Source organism: Epinephelus fuscoguttatus, linkage group LG7 (assembly GCF_011397635.1).
Source record: "Epinephelus fuscoguttatus linkage group LG7, E.fuscoguttatus.final_Chr_v1".
Lineage (NCBI taxonomy): Eukaryota > Metazoa > Chordata > Actinopteri > Perciformes > Serranidae > Epinephelus > Epinephelus fuscoguttatus.
In genome coordinates this window covers 15,408,010-15,428,429 of record NC_064758.1, presented here as the reverse complement: position 1 = coordinate 15,428,429, position 20,420 = coordinate 15,408,010, and the positions used below count along the sequence as shown (strand labels likewise).

The 20,420-nt window shown below is 40.6% G+C and overlaps 1 protein-coding gene across 2 annotated transcripts in view; it reads left to right on the top strand.

The window, feature by feature from the left end:
• Positions 1-20,420, top strand: part of nphp4 (nephronophthisis 4) — a 228,977-nt gene that overhangs the window by 41,695 nt on the left and 166,862 nt on the right. For both annotated transcript variants that reach the window (XM_049581243.1, XM_049581242.1), the window contains 2 exons: positions 5,794-5,943; positions 11,031-11,167. In XM_049581243.1, the coding sequence (XP_049437200.1) occupies positions 5,794-5,943; positions 11,031-11,167 (287 nt within the window). The remainder of the gene's footprint in view (positions 1-5,793; positions 5,944-11,030; positions 11,168-20,420) is intronic.

Here is a 20,420-nt window from a genome sequence, read left to right as displayed (position 1 = left end):
TCTGTTTCATGGTGAGAAACACCTTTTCTACGAAAGCTGCTGTTGCCCCTGAAAGCGTTTGTAGAACAGAGCTGAAGCTGTGCTGCAACCTCAGAGATTTCCCGAAACCATTTTCCTTTTTTTGGCTTCAGACATAAGCACTTTTTCGTAGTAAGTTAACTGTTAGAGAGAGTTAAAGGGTTTGGCGGGGATGAGTCATGGACATGGAGGGAAGGAGAACACAGTGATGTACTCCATCTTCCTTACTTCTCAATCCCCTTTCATTGACTTTAAAGATAGATGCACTTTAAAGCTGTCTACAGCAGAAATGGACATTCACATTCTTCCTGTGAACTTATCAGCTCTCATTTCTTTTGTTTTATATGATTGAAAAATAACCCCCGTTATTAATAGAAATATCTGTCTCCCTCAGGTCCCCAAGATACCATTTATTTCCAATAAATTTAACATAAGATCTCCTTTCTCTTCGGTCCTGCTATTCAGCCAATCCCATCGTGATCCATTTGTTATTTTGCTGCTTTTATTTTCTTGGTAAAGAGATTACAGATGTTTTACTTCTGTGTTTCCAGAGAGTAACATAGAAACATAAATACGTTAGTGATGGATTTACCAGTTTGTTTTGAAGTGCAACTTCATGTCTGAAATCATTTTAAAACCTGAATTCATTGTGAAGCTACCATCGAGCAATACCTGTACAAATTGGATTCTTCCTTACAAAAATCTGGACTTTATTTATATACTGGAGGTATTAAACTTGTTTTTCTTGTGGGCTGAGTTTGTGAAGCAGTCAGAACTTGAAAAGGGTGCACTGATGTTTTAAAAGCTGATACAAAGTTTACTGTGAGAAAAAATGGCTCCTGTGTGGATTATATTCAGCAATTTTTCCAAACTGTGGGATGTTGGGTAGTTTTATTAGATCTGTGATACTCGCTGCGTGTTTTGTTGGCTGGTAAGGAATGCTTTGGTTTTTTGCTGTACATTAAAGGCCAGATATACTCCAGAACAGACATGGACAGCGATGGGCATGTGATTCTTTTTATACTACACTGGGTGTTTGCATACAAGAATACGTTCACAAATGTTTTGTCAGTGCCTATACAGCAGTGATATTCAAATTACAGGTAGTGGGCCACAGGGTACTGAGTACCCTGCCAAGCATTTCCAATCCACAATGAAAATAAGAGAAAAAAAAGGATATCCCAACCCCCCTGATAGAGGTCTGGGCTAAGCCTTGAATGTCCTCAAATCTTAGAACCGCCTTTGCGCACACCTGGCCTCCTGTCATTTTGCAAAAGTAGCCCCATGGTATAGCCATTTTGGTATCCCTGGCCTACAGTTTGCATGGTCTTTATTTTGGACTGCACATGCACATGGATAGATGGGAAAATTTGGATCACATGATGTGAGTATAATTTGACTTCTATTTTGTCAAGATTGAGGGTCTTTTGTCAGGTTATGTTTCTTACAGAAAAAGCTTAGCCAGTTATAACAATAGAAATGACACTTCAAAACCCAAAACAAATTTTTTGTATGTTTTTTCTAGGAGAAGATTGTATTATTTGACCCCAATAATCAAACACAGTCAGAAAGTGCATTTATATTTGCTGAAAATCACAGCTTCTTAACATTTGGTCTATCCATCATCACAGCTTGAACCCTGGTATTGATTCTTCAAGCTTTTACAGATGTTTTAAATTCACATGAATCCAGCTCTCTTTTACAACATCTCAACAATGTTTTGTGACGGTAAAGTGTGTCTCACCTTTTTTTTGTTTCATATTTTCCCTAAAATGTTTGGGGGTTGAGGAATGGTGACCGGGGTGAAGCCTTGCAAGTCAGCAATTCTTCCTTGGACTTCAAGAAGACCTGACATTGCTTTGATACATGTTTTGGGTGATTGTCCTGCTGGGAATTAATAGTTTTCAAAGAAGTTGAAGCCAGAAGGATGACAGTGTTGCAATCAGCAAGAAGAGAGCTAGTTAATGTTAGAGTTGTAAATGCCTCTGATACTGCCTAAAATGCGTTATCGGGTATCGGCGAGTACAGCCTATGACCAATCTGATACCACGTACTGCCTCACGTCATTACGTCATATGCACGCTACAGGCAAACGAAACGGAAACGGAGCGGAGTTTAAAAAGCATTCTACTGTAGCCTTTAAAATGTCTTTTTTACCAAATTGTGTGGCTGCACTTTAACCTGTGTTTTGATCTATGTCAACACTGGATAATAATAATTAAAAAAAAGTTTTATGGAATTTATTCTACTATTATCTATTTGGTATCGGCAGATACCTAAAGTTCAGGGATCGGAATCGGTATCGGTACATCTCTAGTTAACGTTAACTGTTAGCAGCCGGTGGTTGTAACTAACCTCATACAGCACTGTATTACATTATGAGACATTCAAAATATATTCATTAAAAATTAGTTTTGGGCAAAGAGAAATGACAATGTTATGTGTTCAAATGTAATCTTCTTAAATTTTGTTCTAGGAGAGAAACTTCACAGCTGACAAATGTTTTCACAGCAGTATAAAAGAGACATCAGAGAGAAAATAATGAGACGTTGTAAATAGTAAAAAGGCTTTTGAAGCAGTTGTTTCTTTAAAGTCCAGGTAAAGCAAAATCAGTGATTTCTTTTTTAAACACATTATACATGCTAGAAAATAGTAATTGAAAACGTGAGAAGACTGGGAATAATGTAATAATGCATTTTGGAGATAGACCGTTTTTTCTCTATTCCTGTGCCCAAAATTTTTCATGTGGTCCTGAAATCATGGCCCAGTGACACACTGGAGCTATCCTTTTCATGACCCATCCCCTGCTATATGAAAACTAAGTTACCACTGTGTTGTACTGTGCTGTTACGTTCACAGCCTTTCTGTGAGCAGCGAGTTTGCTATCTCCCACAAGCTCTCTTAGCTCTTTGGGTCTAATAAATACATGAATAAACATCTGCGTTAAATGCCACAGTCATATTAACTCAAGCAAAATAGCCAGTTCTACGTACGTGTCAGTTTCTCAATGCTTTGTGCTAACATTAGCTGCTGTTAGCTTCACTGAGTCTGTCACTGCGCAACTACTAAGTTTGTGCTGTGCTACTATGGACTGTGTGTGCTACTGAGTTAGCTGCTGACAAGAGTCCGTCGCAGCAAAATAGCATTTGTTGTTTGGTTCAGGGTGTGTGTTGTGTGCTGTGCTACAACAGACTGTGAGTGCTACCACGTTAGCTGTTAACGAAAGTCACTGTGTGATGGAGAATGGAGAAGGAGATGCAGAAAGCTGAGAAACAATATTTTGTTCCTGAATAGCAATTACCTATATACCTACAGTACAGGCCAAAAGTTTGGACACACCTTCTCATTCAATGCGTTTTTATTTTCATGACTATTTACATTGTAGATTCTCACTGAAGGCATCAAAACTATGAATGAACACATGTGGAGTTATGTACTTAACAAAAAAAGGTGAAATAACTGAAAACATGTTTTATATTCTAGTTTCTTCAAAATAGCCACCCTTTGCTCTGATTACTGCTTTGCACACTCTTGGCATTCTCTCCATGAGCTTCAAGAGCTAGTCACCTGAAATGGTTTCCACTTCACAGGTGTGCCTTATCAGGGTTAATTAGTGGAATTTCTTGCTTTATCAATGGGGTTGGGACCATCAGTTGTGTTGTGCAGAAGTCAGGTTAATACACAGCCGACAGCCCTATTGGACAACTGTTAAAATTCATATTATGGCAAGAACCAATCAGCTAACTAAAGAAAAACGAGTGGCCATCATTACTTTAAGAAATGAAGGTCAGTCAGTCCGGAAAATTGCAAAAACTTTAAATGTGTCCCCAAGTGGAGTCGCAAAAACCATCAAACACTACAACGAAACTGGCACACATGAGGACCGACCCAGGAAAGGAAGACCAAGAGTCATCTCTGCTTCTGAGGATAAGTTCATCCGAGTCACCAGCCTCAGAAATCGCAAGTTAACAGCAGCTCAGATCAGAGAGCAGATGAATGCCACACAGAGTTCTAGCAGCAGACCCATCTCTAGAACAACTGTTAAGAGGAGACTGCGCGAATCAGGCCTTCATGGTCAAATAGCTGCTAGGAAACCACTGCTAAGGAGAGGCAACAAGCAGAAGAGATTTGTTTGGGCCAAGAAACACAAGGAATGGACATTAGACCAGTGGAAATCTGTGCTTTGGTCTGATGAGTCCAAATTTGAGATCTTTGGTTTCAACCACCGTGTCTTTGTGAGACGCAGAAAAGGTGAACGGATGGATTCCACATGCCTGGTTCCCACTGTGAGGCATGGAGGAGGAGGTGTGATGGTGTGGGGGTGTTTTGCTGGTGACACTGTTGGGGATTTATTCAAAATTGAAGGCACACTGAACCAGCATGGCTACCACAGCATCCTGCAGCGACATGCCATCCCATCCGGTTTGCGTTTAGTTGGACGATCATTTATTTTTCAACAGGACAATGACCCCAAACACACCTCCAGGCTGTGTAAGGGCTATTTGACCAAGAAGGAGAGTGATGGAGTGCTGCGGCAGATGACCTGGCCTCCACAGTCACCGGACCTGAACCCAATCGAGATGGTTTGGGGTGAGCTGGACCGCAGAGTGAAGGCAAAGGGGCCAACAAGTGCTAAACACCTCTGGGAACTCCTTCAAGACTGTTGGAAAACCATTTCAGGTGACTACCTCTTGAAGCTCATGGAGAGAATGCCAAGAGTGTGCAAAGCAGTAATCAGAGCAAAGGGTGGCTATTTTGGAGAAACTAGAATATAAAACATGTTTTCAGTTATTTCACCTTTTTTGTTAAGTACATAACTCCACATGTGTTCATTCATAGTTTTGATGCCTTCAGTAAGAATCTACAATGTAAATAGTCATGAAAATAAAGAAAACGCATTGAATGAGAAGGTGTGTCCAAACTTTTGGCCTGTACTGTATATATTGTAAATATATTTATATTTATTTGCTCTGCATATACCTGTGAATTTACATACAATTCACAACGATCTTTATATTTTTAGACGAACACTGTTCACACTGATAATTATCACAGCACTTAAATGCTCTCAGACATCACCACCACTTCACTCTCTGTAACGACTCACCTGCAGATTGCTCACTGTCACCTTGTTGAAACAGCCGATAGGAGTGAAAGGAGCTTCCTGTATTGATTGTCACTGATGCTTTTGAAGGCGCAATCATTAACCCTGTCAGAGTGAAAGATTGTTCATGCTTTTCAGGCTTGAAGAAAACCAACATACGCAGCGTATCAAACACCACTTTGCTCACCTTCCAAATGCTTTGTGTCGATGGCAGGAATTGCGGGTCGTCACTTGTCATTGGATGACCTGCTTGAAAAATGACAATGTCTCCCTCATTGCTCACACCTTGTGCCTCGTCTACGCTGCAGTGCTCTTCTGGAGAAGCGTCTCTTCCAACTTGAATGGTTGTCATTTCGGTTTAGCCCTGGAAAACGATGCTCGCAGTGTAATGGAACATTGCACCTAGGTCACCAACACCCAAATGGAATATTGAAAAATGGTCTGCGTGTTGGGTGTCATGTTGTCTGTGACTCATTGCTTTTGGGGAAATATTAGAGTCTGACGCACCAAGGAGATTGATTCTTTTGGTGGGTCGGGGATGACGGTGGATTGGAATATCAAGTCTAACTCATTTGTATTCACACTGGCAGTTTGCTTTTGTTTCTTGAAATGCATGTAAAATACTAAAACAGTTCTACATACAACAATTTGTGATATGTCTTTTTCTGCAGACAGCAGTGTCCTGAAGATTATTGATGGAGCACATTTGGACTGTGTGATTAAAAAACATCCTGGGCTGGTTTCCGCGATGCACCTCCTTCCAGAGAACATCCTTATTTCTGGAAATGAGAACATTCCCGGGCTTGCAGCTTCTCCAACAGGTATACGTCACACAACTGGTGGACGTGTAAAATCAAAACATGAGTAATATGCTCTCCTACAATAACAGATGGTCTTTTAAGATGATGGAAGATCTTTGACTTCCAGTATCTTCTGAGGCGGCCTCACTTGACAAGATTAAAGGACTGTGCTACGCCTATATGTAAATATGTGGAAGCGTAGGAATGTGAAGCAGCAACTGGTTGTAAAAAAGCATGCTAATCTTCTCTGGACTAATGTAAAAATGCATGGATAAATGGATCCGTGTAGGGCTGAGCGATATGGAAAAATCATACCACAATATTGTTAACCAAATATTTCATAAGATTTCTGATATATAAACATCAGTAATGTGGATATAATGACTTTGTGGGTAAAAGCAAATAATAGAACAGCTAGAACAATCGGGTAAGCGTGGAAAAATTACATCACTTCACAGTAATGCAGCCTTTAATACTAGGAAAGGACAACACTCGAGATATTACAATATCCAATATCTAAGACCATACCTAATCTCATATCACTGTTTTGATATTGTTTCAATATACTGCCCAGCACTAGATTAGTGTAAGAGAAAAAACTTCACAAAACAGTAAAGTGTGTGAGAAGTCTGGGTCAGTTGGTGTTGTCAGTCAGTTAATGACATCACACTGGGTTTACAAATTCAGATAGTTTGTTTTTGGATCACGTGTTAGCCCTTTTAGTCTCATTACAAGTATATGCATAACTTGTCAGCTGCTGTTCGCCAGCAAAAATGAAAGCCAACCCTAGATTCACCCAGCTTGGCATTTTGCTTGACATTTTCGCCTTGCTGTATTTGTGTTTTTGTGGGTGCTGTGTAACTTCCTCTTGGATGTGAGCTGCTTATGTCTCGAAAGTGGTTGCTACTTTTTTATAAAGTCCCAATTTCACTTGTGTGCTGTACCCAAAAACATCCCAAACACAGGAAATTAACTGGGAAAACTTAATTACCGGTTGTATGCCTCCACAGACTAGTCAAGTCGCAGTTACTGTGTACATCCATGTCTGTGAAAACATGAAGTGTCACACACATCTTTGCCCTGGCAGCACAAAAGATTTACACAAACAGCAAAGTTTCAAGGTGGGCACCCAAGATTAGTGTCACCTTGTCAGTATCTGATCAAATGTCTCCCCCTCTGCTCCTGAGATTTGACACTGAGTAATGGCCAGAAAAGTGTTTTTTAAGAACATTATGATGTAAAAGTGAATTTGATTTTTGACCTTTTGGATACTAAAGGTCGTCACTTTATCATTGTGTCTTTAGACATTTGTGTCAAATGTTGTCATAATCAGCATGTGAATTACTGAGTTATGGCCAAAAACATGTTTTGTGAGGTCAGAGTGGCCTTGCCCTTTGACCTTCAGCCGCCAGATTCTAATTACTTTGTTGTTGAGTACAAGTGAACATTTGTGCCGAATCTCAAAAAATCCCCTCAAGGTGTTCTGAAGATATTGCGGTCATGAGAATGAGACAGACACAAGGTCACAGTGACCTTGACCTTCGAGCTCCAATTTCTAATCAATTCATAGTTGAGTCCAAATGTACATTTGTGTCAAATCTGGAAAAAATTCTTCAAGGTGTTTTTGAGATACTGCGTTCACAAGAATGAGACAGATGAGGTCACAGTGACCTTGACCTTTGACCTATGATCACCAAAATGTAATCATTTGATTGTTGAATCCAAGTGGATGTTTGTGCCAAATTTGAAAAAATTCCCTTATGGCACTCTTGAGATATCGCGTTCACAAGAATGGGACATATGGATGGACAAGCAGACAACCAGAAAACATACTGCCCCCAGCCACGGCTATGGTCAGTGTGGAGGCATAATACGAAAATACAAGCAGAGTGCAGGATCACTGCTGATAAATACACGCCACATATCATTTAGTTGGTCAGAAGATTGGGAGGGATTGCTTTTGTGTGAGACTATACATTGTTTTCAGGGAAATCCTGAGTAGTATATCTTTTTTTTAGATTATTTTAAACACATTGAATTTTATTGACTGAAGTCAGGACTATGGACATCACGTGTGAGCTGGATAAATGATAATAATGATAATAATTTAAAAAAAAAAATTGCCAAAATTGGCAAACAAAAAAGGCTGAAAATGGTTGCACCTGGTGTGTTGTGCCATAAATAGTAATTATTTTATAACCCTTCTGATCTGGGTTACAGCACACTTGAAGTTTACGTTACTCTCCAGTTCTCTGTGCAGACTTTAAAGTCCCTGTTGCCTGTGTCTCTTTAACATTTTTCCTTCATTCTGGTGTCTTTTCAGCACAAATTGCAGTATTACAAGGTAAACACTTTTTACATCTGTCAGTCTCCGTTTTGAGGTAGTCACAACAATTTTGAGTGTTTTCTTTTTTTCTTTTCTTTTTTTTTTAATATTTGGGGCTTTTTCTATTCAAACAACTCTAGTTATTATGTTGGTGGAAACAGTTATACTTAGGGTGTCTGTGTTTACTGTGCAGCACATTAAAGAGTTCTGTGAGAAATTGAGAGTTGAGGTAAACGAAGAGGTCACCTTAACTCAAGATAGATTAATCAAAATATGACATGGCTCAACCCAACACCATCAGCATATATCAGGTGTAATCTTACATAACATACTCCAGCAACTCCTCACACATGTTCTTTAACTGTCAAAGTAACAAACAGGATCTTGATTATGATACTTAATAGTGGTCTTTTTTTGGAAACATACTTCCATCAGAAGTTGAAATGTTTGCAGTACTTAGAAAGTGAGTTTCTAAGGGGGAATGTAATGAAGTCTGACAGTGCAGAGCTATAATCATTGGGAGTCAGTGGGAGGTATGGTAGCCGGCTAATCCTCTTCATGTTCTGGGGCTGTGAGCAGCAGAGACCTAAGCTGCCTTTTAAGACCACAGCCACCAGTTTGATATTCACGCCGCATTCAGAACAGTCCAACTCTGCGCTCCAGAGACAAGGGCTGCAATGAAACGCTTGATGGCTACATTACTCTTGAAGAGATTACAATCACACTGGCTATTTTCTCTTTGTTGTGTCTGAAAGGGGTGATTGTGGACTTCACAGGCTCTCGCAATTCATCCAGTGGCTGAGATGCTTTCTTCAATCGATTCTGATTCAGTTTGCACCAAGTTTCCAGATGGAAATAGTTTTTGTTGGATTGTTTGACACCAGCAGTGGTATCTCTCTCTGTGGTGTAAATATTCCAGTGGTTGGCATCAGGCAGCTCACCACAAATCAATGGAGAAGTCATTAAGACGGAGCTGCTGTCTCTCAGAGAAGTTCTAATCAGATATATTGAAATCAAAGAGTTAAGGTTTGATGGTGTAAACAGTTGCTGCTAAAGAAGGGGTGTGTTTCCTCATCCAGCTCATGGATATCTCCATGAGGGAGTATGATATATGACAGTAAGTCAAGTGTGGTTAAAAATACACACAACAAAATGTTAACCCCACATCCTAGGAGTATGTACCATTTGAAGTGGAGCGTCACTAGAGTCCAGGGTGAGGCAGACATATTAATAAGTAAAGCTGCCATGAAACATTAAGTGTTTCCGGAAACCAACCCTTTGGCTCTGGTGTTGACACCGCTGATAAAGTAACATGGAGAACTTCAGCTTACTTTATAAGATAACACACACACACACGAGTTGAATCAGCATGGCTGTAACACACTGCATCAAACCATGTTTTTTCCACTTGACCTCTATCTTTTAGGTTTCTAGAACTTCTGGGGTGCCATGATAAATTTTCTAGGGATGATGGAGAATGTCTGGGAACTTTGTAAATGGGTCACAAATAGGAGTATACTGAAATAGTCTCAACTTGTTTCACATATTTATTACACTGAATGGTGGTTTTCCCCTACAGCAACACCAACAGACATTTGCTGAGCTGAAAACTAAATTAATTAAAAGGGCACTTGAAGAGCAGTGCTCATATAATGGTTACCGCTGATAATGTACGTTGGGACGAGGCCCTTAGGAAGTGCGATTGGCTTTGAAGCCATTCTTCACAGTGGCCAAACAGTGGAATTACAACCTGAGAGTCCGTCATGTGATGCCAGTGGGCCCAAAAGGACTTTTTCTCATTGATTAACGTTGTGAAAGAGATTTTACTTTGAGCATCACAACCCCTGCAAAATGACTCATTTTAGCGTAAGGGTTCGATCCATTCAGCCCAACATTTGGAAAAATTAGAGGAGTTGCAAGGTTAAATCATTTTATCCTCATTGAAGTTGAGTCAAGAAGAGAGCTATCCCAGAAGTTAGCTGCTCAGCTCAAAACTTTTGTAGTGCTCTTGCTCCATAGGCCCATTGATGTTATCTGGGTAATTTTGCACCCAGGAAGTTGAACTGTTTTGGTTTCACAAGCCACTGAGCAACTTTTATAAGAATGAACGGGCCCCTCCTTCAGTGCTGTATCCAGTTCTCTTTAGACATCCATAGTTGGTACAGTGTTGTGGTTCGCCCCCAGGTCGCTACGGTGAGTGTGAGTAAAACCCCAGTAACACTGTTAGCTCTGTCAGTACCAGCACTGTTGCTGCTGTTAGCACTGTTAGCTCTGCTGATAGCATCACTATGGAAGCATAAACCCCCCTTGTCACCCTGGTGAGTGTGAGCTAACCCCCATTAACACTGATAGTTCTGTCAGCACTGTTGCCTTTGTTAGCACTGCACTGTTATCCACCGCCATGTTGGCTCAGCCACCTTTATGTCAGCTTGTGACGTCTGAGGTGAGAGTTGTGTGCATTTATTGTAGTTTAACGAAAGTAAGAAATTATTTGTGTATCCACCCCTGACTCAGATGCACTCCAAAATTTAATGGATTCTTCCTCTGTCCATGCTACACCCTTCCACCAAGTTTCATGAAAATCAGCTGAGTACTTTTCCTGTAATTCTGCTGACAAACAGATAAACCCCCAACTTCACTGAAAACATGACCTTCTTAGCGGAGACATCAAATTACAGGAAGAGGAATTCCATTTCAGACCCAGAAGTGCTCTAAATATGATATAATCCTGTAAATGTCACTGCATGTTAAAACATTAATGCCATGTTCATATTGTCACCAGGAGATGCTCTGCTGAGGCCTCAGCTGCTAAAGATGCTGCCCTTCACCCTGAGCAGACTGACCATCTCCCTCCAACCATCCCTGGAGAAGTTTGAGAGCCAGCTGCTGCAGCTGATCAATGCCGACTGCCATAACACAGTAAGGCCAAGCTTTTGTAACACACACAGCCTTGATAGTGCATGCACATGACACATTAGGCACAATCATCTTTAGATCCATATTCTCATAAAATACTGTAGATCTACAGTTTGGTTGTTTGAGTTGTGCACCTATGAATAGATGTTTTATTGAGAAAAATCAACTACAGATACAGTGTGAGAGAAATATTGAAGTTATCAAACTTGTAAGGCAAATATGTTGTTTTATCATCTTAATCCTACTTTCTTTAAGTGCATATGGTCTGCTTAAAGGGGAAAAACAAATCACCTTATAGTTTTGGGATATAAATGCACATACAAAATCCAGATAACTTTTCATCCTTCCGAGGGCAACAGTTCACTAAACTCCTGAAATTAAAGATGGCCACGATGGCCTTGACACACCTCTGCCAAGATTATTCTCTCCAGCCTGATGCTTTCCTTTATCTCACTTTCCGTTTCTTAAGTGTGCAAGCACAAGCCCTTTTTACAGCTGCCACTGCAATTTAAGCTATATTGACTCCCAAACTAAATGGAGCTTATCTATTCTCTTCCCCTTTTCTTGTCTGCGGAAACCCAGATGGTTAACCATATTTGACAGGTGCAACTATGGACCAGCAATTATTTGTACAGTGGCTTTGCACAGGCCCTATCTGTTCACTTCAGCCTAAGTGAGATGTGTCTTTGTGAGGGATGAGAATTGATATGACAACACTGTCACTCCGTATCGCTTTCCCACTGCTCTTTGATACTACTGGGCCAGATCCTCAAACTCAAACATATGGGATCGAGGGAGTGTTAGAGTTTATTAAGTGGAGCTAAAGGTAGGCACTAGTGCCTCTACCTTGTAAATTTATACTAAGTGTACAAAGATGGAACAACTGTGTAAATATTTGTTATAGGGAGCTGCAGGTGGCTTCGGGCTTATGGGCTGTTTTTGATGGATGAGTGAAGAATATGCATGGAAAAGCCTATGCTATATAAGTGGTTTAAAGTTCCCATGGTACTGTAGAGTAAACAGTGTGGAAAAATAATGGTTTCAGTGTATTGCAATGATATTGCAGTACCTGTAATTCATTTTGAAGATTGTGTGGACTTGGTGTAATGATTTTGTATTATCCACAACATTTCTTACATTCTGGGGCGTCGGTGGCTTAGTGGTAGAGCAGGTGCCCCACATATAAGGCTGTTGCCGCAGCGGCCCGGGTTCGAGTCCAGCCTGTGGCCCTTTGCTGCATGTCATCCCCTCTCTCTCCCCCCTTCACACTTAACTGTCCTTATCATTAAAGGCAAAAAATGCCCCCCAAAAATATCTTTAAAAAAACATTTCTTACATTCTTACAAAACTATGATTGCTATATTGAGCACAGTTTATTATACTGAAATGTAGATCTCTGGCATTTAGAATTCACAGTACCTGTGTTTAAAAACAGAATAGCATTGCAGTTGTGATCTGAGAACACTGAAAAAGATTAAACAGGCTTTTACCCCAGCACATTTCAAAAATATTTATTCACTGCAGGTGGGAAAGAGCAAGCTGGAGGCAGAATGCAACCAATATCAAATGACCTGTAAAGAGGCCCATAAAAAGCTTGATGAATAAAAGACTTTTTTGGACTACGGTACAGTGGTCAAAATACAAAATAACTGACAATCTATCTATAACAATATGTCAATCTACATGCTCTTTGTTGGTGACGAACCCCCATAAAATATTGTCATTTCTCATCAGCTAGAGGTTATGATGTTAGCTGCACCTATGTGCACTGATCATACCAATTGAAGGAGCTCTGTGGAGTTCTCAGACAACAACAAACAAAGGTTATGTGTACATTCAGTGTTTCTCACCAAAAAGTAGGGATGCACTGATTGTGAAATTCTGGGCCTTGCCTATGTTTAAAATAACAATTTGGCTGACAGCCGATACTGATACTGATGTTTTTACATTGTTGTTGTTTTTTTCTTGTTGTCTTTTTTTTTATTTTTTATTTTTTTTTATTCCTAAGTGCTATATCATAGGCAACTGCACTTGCTTGAGTTTCATGAAGACGTTTCGCCTCTCATCCAAGTGACTTCCTCAGTTCTAATGGACTGGTGCGGAGTTGCAGGCTTTAAACTCTCTGTGGATGTAAGCCCTTACAGAATTATTCAGGTCACGTGAGCTCTGAGTTTCAGAGTTGTTAAGGTCATGTCAGTCGTTCACCCACCCGGCCAGCTTGTGTGTTGTTATAGTAAGATGGGTCCAGGTGTGAATGGGTGTCCATTTGTCTAAGGAGGATCCCAAGACTGCATTGCAGGTGCGATAATTGGTGCCGCCACCTCCTCTGTTTAACAATGGTCGTTTCAGTTTGATGTAGATGACTTCTTCGTAGAAATTTGTTTATCAGTGGAGCTGATACTTTATCATTTGTAAATGCATCTTTGTGGTAAACAAAATGGGGATGGTTCATAAAAACTGCTTGATAACACTTATGGAGGTCTATAACGCCACAGGGAACCTTTGAACAAGGCAAAAAAAGAAATAGTTGAACGAAAGTGCTTCTGTAAGAGTTGAATTAAAACAGAGGACAAAAAGAGGTTGCTGGTGGCTGGTTCAGGTATTTTTCCTTTTCTACTGCTCCCTTTAGTCTATTATTGAGTGTGTAAAATTGACCTCGCCTCAGGCCACCCTCAGACTCTTACAGGAGGGCACTGTCCTTTCATGGGTCCAACTGTGCTCCCCTTCTAGAGCTGCCCTCAGACCCTCGGGATGGAGCCTGTTCTTTAGGGACTAGCAAGCCTATTTAAATATAGTTATATTCAAATGGAGGCTTTATGGAGAATCAGCCCTGCTTAACTTTCCATGCTGTCCAGCACCAGTGCAGTGAGTCCCAAACTGTCACCATGGCAAAGAAGCAGTAATATTCTGTGGAAGGGCCCAGTGCAGATTTTGTGACCAAAAAAGAGGGAGGGGAGAGAGGGGAATGAATTAATCAATTAATAAATGGATACACAAGAATAATCCTAATTTAATAGGCAGATTGCCATGAAATTTGCTGAGGCACACTTTGTACTCCCAATGGTACAAACCCCACTGCCAGCACCACCCTCAGGAAAGTGACCATTAAAGCCTCTCAGGCAGGGATCTCAAAGTCATTGTAGTTCATGGACCACATACAGGCCAATTTCATCTCAGGTGGGTTGGACCAGTAAAACCATTGCATAATAACCCATACATAACAACACCTTCAATTTTTTCCCTCTATTTTACTGTAAAGAAGTACATTCTGAAAACAGGCTGAGATGTCTGAAGAAAAATAAATGCAACATCACACACCACACCAAATCAAAGTGGATGCTGCTGAGGAAGAATTTTAAGTTATCGCTTGCCTTACAAACCATTTACAAATAAAACGTTTTGGCAATAGGGTTCTGCCAATATTGCTTTCAGATATAAGTCTGATACAGATTTTTTTTTTTTACTAAAGCCTGTGATGATATTTTGTACAACACAAAACAAGTATTCATTGTTTTTTCAGAGAACTGTATTCCGGTCACGATGGAAAAGCCTTTGAAGCAGCACTTTACATGAAGTAGGCTACTCACTGTTAAACTTGCTCCTGAAACCCGGCACCTCTTAGCCTTCACAAGTGCATCACCATTAGGTGTGCAAAGTCATCAAGTGGGACGGATTAGAGCCTTTGCTTTGACACCCCTTGCTGGAGGGGCTGCCTTTGGGGCTAAAGCCTTTTATTTTATTTGGATAAGCTTTTGCATTTTGGCAGATCATGGATTATAAATAGTACTACTCTGCATTGCAAAGTACATGTTTTGCCATAATACAAATTGAGAGTGCAGCCATCAATAAAAATCGCTTGACAACACTGGCTAGCACCATTTAGCCATCCATATCCACTGCTTTTCTGGGTCTGAATCACAGCTGCAGGCCAAGAAAAGTAGACCAGACATCAGTTTGCCCTAGTGACATCCTCCAACCAAGGCTTTCCCACTGTAGTTGAGATGTATAATCTCTTCTGTGTGTTTTGGGTCAGCCCCTGGTTTTTCTTTCAGTTGGATGTTCCCAGAGTTCCTCCACAGGGAGTGATCCAGACCAGGAGACATTCTCATAAGAATGAAGTATAGAAAACCACTTCAGCTTGCTTCTTCGGCTACAACAAATGATCATTTTTACTGTAACAGTTGATCACATGTAACACATTTGGATTGTCTGGACATTCACTGGGCTAAATAAGTAGTGGCAGTGGGTTGTGGCAGCATGTGCTCAGTACAGTGGTGGAGGAAGTGTTCAGTTCCTTTACTTAAGTAAAAGCACTAATACAACCCCCCCCAAAAAACCTAAAAATGTTATCCTAAATAGCTGCAAAATAATTTTTGTAATCACTCAGCTAATTGAATAAGTGGCTAACTGTTTTAGCTGTGCTTGTATTAACGTTTGGGAGGATTGATTAATAAAAACATCATATTTTATAAGCACTTTGTCAAGTTTCACTTCAGGAAGGACCCACATGCAGAGCAGCAGGCAGGCAGGTTTGAGGCTAAACAAAAAAGCGAGCTTTAATAAAGTTGATGAAACACATCCAGAACAGGCAAGTAAAAGACAGTCCAAATGACAGAAGAACCAAAACTAACTGAAAACCAACTGACATAATACAGTGAACTCAGGTAAAAAATCCAAACAGAACCCAAGACAAAAGGCAGGAAACGGAGCAGGGAACAACACCAAGAATACAGGGATGAACACAGGAACGAACACAAGGAACAAGGACAAAGAGAAACAGTTATATTTATACACAGGAAACTAATCACAAGAACAAGCCACAGCTGGAGTAGGAAGACATGGGCAAAAGGAGGAGAATGGGGATTGGCTAACAACAATGGTGTGGAGGGGAACACTAGGGTGGACTAATACAGAACAGGTGTGAGGGGAAGACTCTTGGACCGGGGAAGGACTAACGAGGCAGGTGTGACAGAAAACAGGCAGGAAAACACACAGACACAGGAAGTAAAACCAGACACGACACATGAGGAGAGAATCTACAAAATAAAACAGGATGCAGATTAAACATGAATGAATGATATGAAACAAGGAAAACAAACAGAAAACTCAAATAAAGTACAAATACCTCTAATTTGTGCTTAAGTACAGTGCCTGAGTAAATGTACTAAGTTATGTTCCACCACTTGTTAAATATATAGTTATATATTTTACATGACACTGTATCTGACCAAATACAAATAGTGGAAAGTAGGCTACAACTTCTTTTTCTGCTGTGAGGTAAGTGGCATGTTAGCATGAATAACTATCTTATTTTGGAGCACTGACAGTTTTTTTTCCTCATCTGTGCGATGTTCTTTGAAGGTTTTCACAACCAGCCTAAGTTGCGTAGATTAGTAAAATGTTCCAGACTTTTATAACTTCAGTGGTATGACGACATTCTCATGTCTCTGAGAGGTGTTAATACATGCAGAAGTCAGCTTGATTGCAGCTTTTAATTAAAGGGTGTCTGTACGTGTATGTGTGTGTGTGTGTGTGTGTGTGTGTGTGTGTGTGAGAGAGAGAGAGAGAGAGAGAGAGAGAGAGACAGACAGACAGAGAAAGAAAGTGTGTGTGATATGTGTGTGACCTTTAAAAGTGTGACTCCAGCTGGATTGTCATCAAGCTGTCTCTGAAGTGATGCTGACACCTCACCCGCCAACTCAGTTTCACCGTTGTGTGAGGGAACGTGTGTATGTGTGCGTTTCTTACTTCACGCCAGCGTGTCTGTGCTTAAATTGGTATGAAGGCAGAAACGGAGTGACAAAAATGAAGAGGAATGGGGTGGCAGATGAATGTACAGTGCAGCATGAGACGAATCCTTTATGCTGGCTGCTAGTCTGACATACAGTCTTCACATAATCTCCTCTTAAGTATTGCTATTTTTAGCCCGACAAACTATTACAGAGAGTGGCTTCTTTTTACAGTCCACTTTCCTATATATTATACAGCCGGTGCCCTACTTGATGTGCTTTTCATGTAACTGCTATAGCTACTTTCCATAGCTTCATCGCATACTTTAATGAGCACCAGGCTAATTTGAACTGTGATTCTGGACCCTCTCCAAACACACTCTGACCTCCACTTTAAGAAACTAACACTATTCATCTTCAGGGTTGCTTGAACCTGACTGCCTTCCCCAAGTTTGAATGAAGCCAGAGGCTACCTCACCTGAAATGACCTGTAGCAACCGCTCACCTAAATCTTCAATAAAATATATTACTGCTGATGAAAGGGCCTGAGATCTTGTCAGAAATTATGTAACATCTTGGCTTGTGATCAAAAGACCTGGGCGCACAGAGGAAGATGAAGAGGAGGAGGGAAGCAGGCGAGGACCGATGCCATGCCGCAGGCAGAACAAAATGCCTTGGGCTGATTTAATGAATGGAGAAAGACTCTGGCAACAAAGCTCCAGGAAGTTTTCATTTGTCCTAAAAGAAGAAAACTCACTCAAAGTAGGACTGCCCCTGTGGACGTGGTACTATAAAAAAAGACAAAAGAGGTTGTGCATTTCTGAAATAGCAGGCGTCTCGCACATTGTTCTCTGAGGACACCGAGTTTGGCTGCACCTCCGAATGTGCCAGCTGAGTGCCTTCTCCTTATCATTATTAGGCCTGTATCCATTGTAACTGATGCAGTGCAAAGGAATGTGGTTTAATGCACTTGGCTCACATCAAATATTCATGAAATGCAGGTCTACGTCATGATTGACGATCCAATGATTAGACGAAATAGACTGCGACCGGTTATAGACCCTATAAGTCAGACAAGACAGAGAGTGCACAGTGGTTCAGGGAGGAAAGATAGATTCATGAACCCTTAAAAGACTGAGAGTCACTGCCTCTTTTCCTCTGTTGAAATAATATATTTGGAGAATTTGACCAAACTGAACAAAGTGACCTCCAGGAGACACTTATGAACACTGTGAGATACACAGAGCTGATACTTTATCAGTAGGATCCATCAGTCACTACTGGAAGCTCAACTATTGCAAGTTTTAAATTATTTGGAGTCCTTTGGATGTCACTGAACCTTTTATCAAGGCAAATGTCGTGCATGAAGGGTTTCTGATTCAGATTTTGGCAACATTTCAATTTGTGTGATCTGTTAAAGGAAGCCTGGTATTTCTCTTATACCCTAGTGTGACAAGAGTCTTTAAAGTCTAGTGCGAGGGAATTCACACATCCCCTGACATGGTATTGTTCAGCAAAAGGCAGGTTATCCTCATCTCATCTGAAACATAGCCGTTACTTGTTTGGGAATTCAGCTGGTCCCTAAGGCACAGCCCTTTTGATTATCAACAGAACAAGATAAACTTTATTGATTCCTCATGGGGAAAATGTAGTGCCAGGATCAAATGTCATTTATTGATTGCATGCCATCAGGCCTGCATCATGGGCTGTCAATGCAGGAACTGGAATTCCAGATACAGATGTTGCTGTTGATGATCAGCTAGCACAGTAACATTTAAAAACGATGCTCATATTAATTTAACACTAGCTGTTTTGTTAGATCAATGCTGAAGAAAATGAGTTACGATACAAATGCCTTTCTTTATCAAAGCATTACTTTTGTGGTACATAACGTTACTTTCCGAAAGCTAACTTTCTGTTCAGTACGTAACTTGATGACGTCCAACCATGTTTCTTTTCCAAAGCCTAACTTAACCGGTAAGAACATTTATTCTTGGGGCACTAAGTCAATCATACAAATCTTTGTTTGTGCATTTTCATCTTACAAACTATTTTATGAGAAAATTTTGGACAAACATCAAAGACTGCTAAGACAGTCATTTTGGACAGACATTGTCTGACCAAACAAAGTGTTTCCACTAGATTTTTAATCATCTCTGGTGCTCTATTTCTTCTTTTTGCACTTTATTGTTTTATGTCTTAAAACAATTATTCTAAAGTGAAAGGATTCTGCTGACGGTATTCTGTTTTCTTAATTTTTCCTACTAACATGTATTGCTTTTGCAGCAAAAGCTTAATCTGACTTTCTCCTCTGTGCCATAGAGCTCCACTGTTTTACAAAACCTATTAAAAACACAAAAATGGGCCTCACTGTTGCACTAGCTGGCATGTTCCTTCATTACCATGAGTCAATCTGAAACATACCATCCTACTTAAAATAATCAATAGAGCATTAAATGTACACTCATCGGCCACTGTCTTAGGTACACTGGTTCAACTGCTCGTTAATGGAAATAGCTAATCACATGACAACAACTCAATGCGTTTAGGCATGTAGACATGATCAAGATGACCTGCTGAAATTAAAACGGAGCATCAGTCAGTCATCAGTCATCAGTGACTTTGAACGTGGCATGGTTGTTAATGCCAGACAGGCTGGTCTAAGTATTTCAGGGACTGCTGAGCTACTGGGATTTTCGCACACAACCATCTCTAGGGTTTACAGAGGATAGTCCGAAAAAGAGAAAATCTTCAGTGAGCCAAAATGCCTCGTTGATGCCTTAGGTCAGAGGAGAACGACCAGACTGGTTCAAGATGATAGAAAGGCAACAGTAACTCAAATAACCACTCTTTGCAACCAAGGTCTGCAGAAGACCATCTCTGAACCAACATCACGTCAAACCTTGAAGCAGATGGGCTACAGCAGCAGAAGACCACACTGGGTGCCACTCCTGTCAGCTAACAACAGGAAACTGAGGCTACAATTCGCACGGGCCAACCAAAATTGGACAACAGAAGATTAGAAAAACATTGGCTGGTCTAATGAGTCTCAATATCTGTCTCAGTCAGATGGTAGGGTCAGAATTTGGCGTAAACAACATGAAAGCATGGATCCATCCTGCCTGTGTCAATGATTCAGGCTGGTGGTGGTGGTGTAATGGTGTGGGGGATATTTTTTGGAACACTTTGGGCCTCTTCATAGCAGCTGAGCATTGTTTAAACACCACAGTCTACCTGAGTATTGTTGCTGACCGTGTCCATCCCTTTATGACCACAGTGTACCCATCTTCTGATGGTTACTTCCAGCAGGATAACGCACCATGTCACAAAGCTCATCTCAAACTGGTTTCTTGAACATGATGATATGGTGGAGGTTCGCATCATGGATGTGTAGCCAACACATCTGCAGTAACTGCGTGATGCTATCATGTCAAAGTGGACCAAAATCTCTGAGGAATATTTCCAGCACCATGTTGAATCTATGCCATGAAGAATTACGGCATAGTCCTGAATAAAAACACCATTTA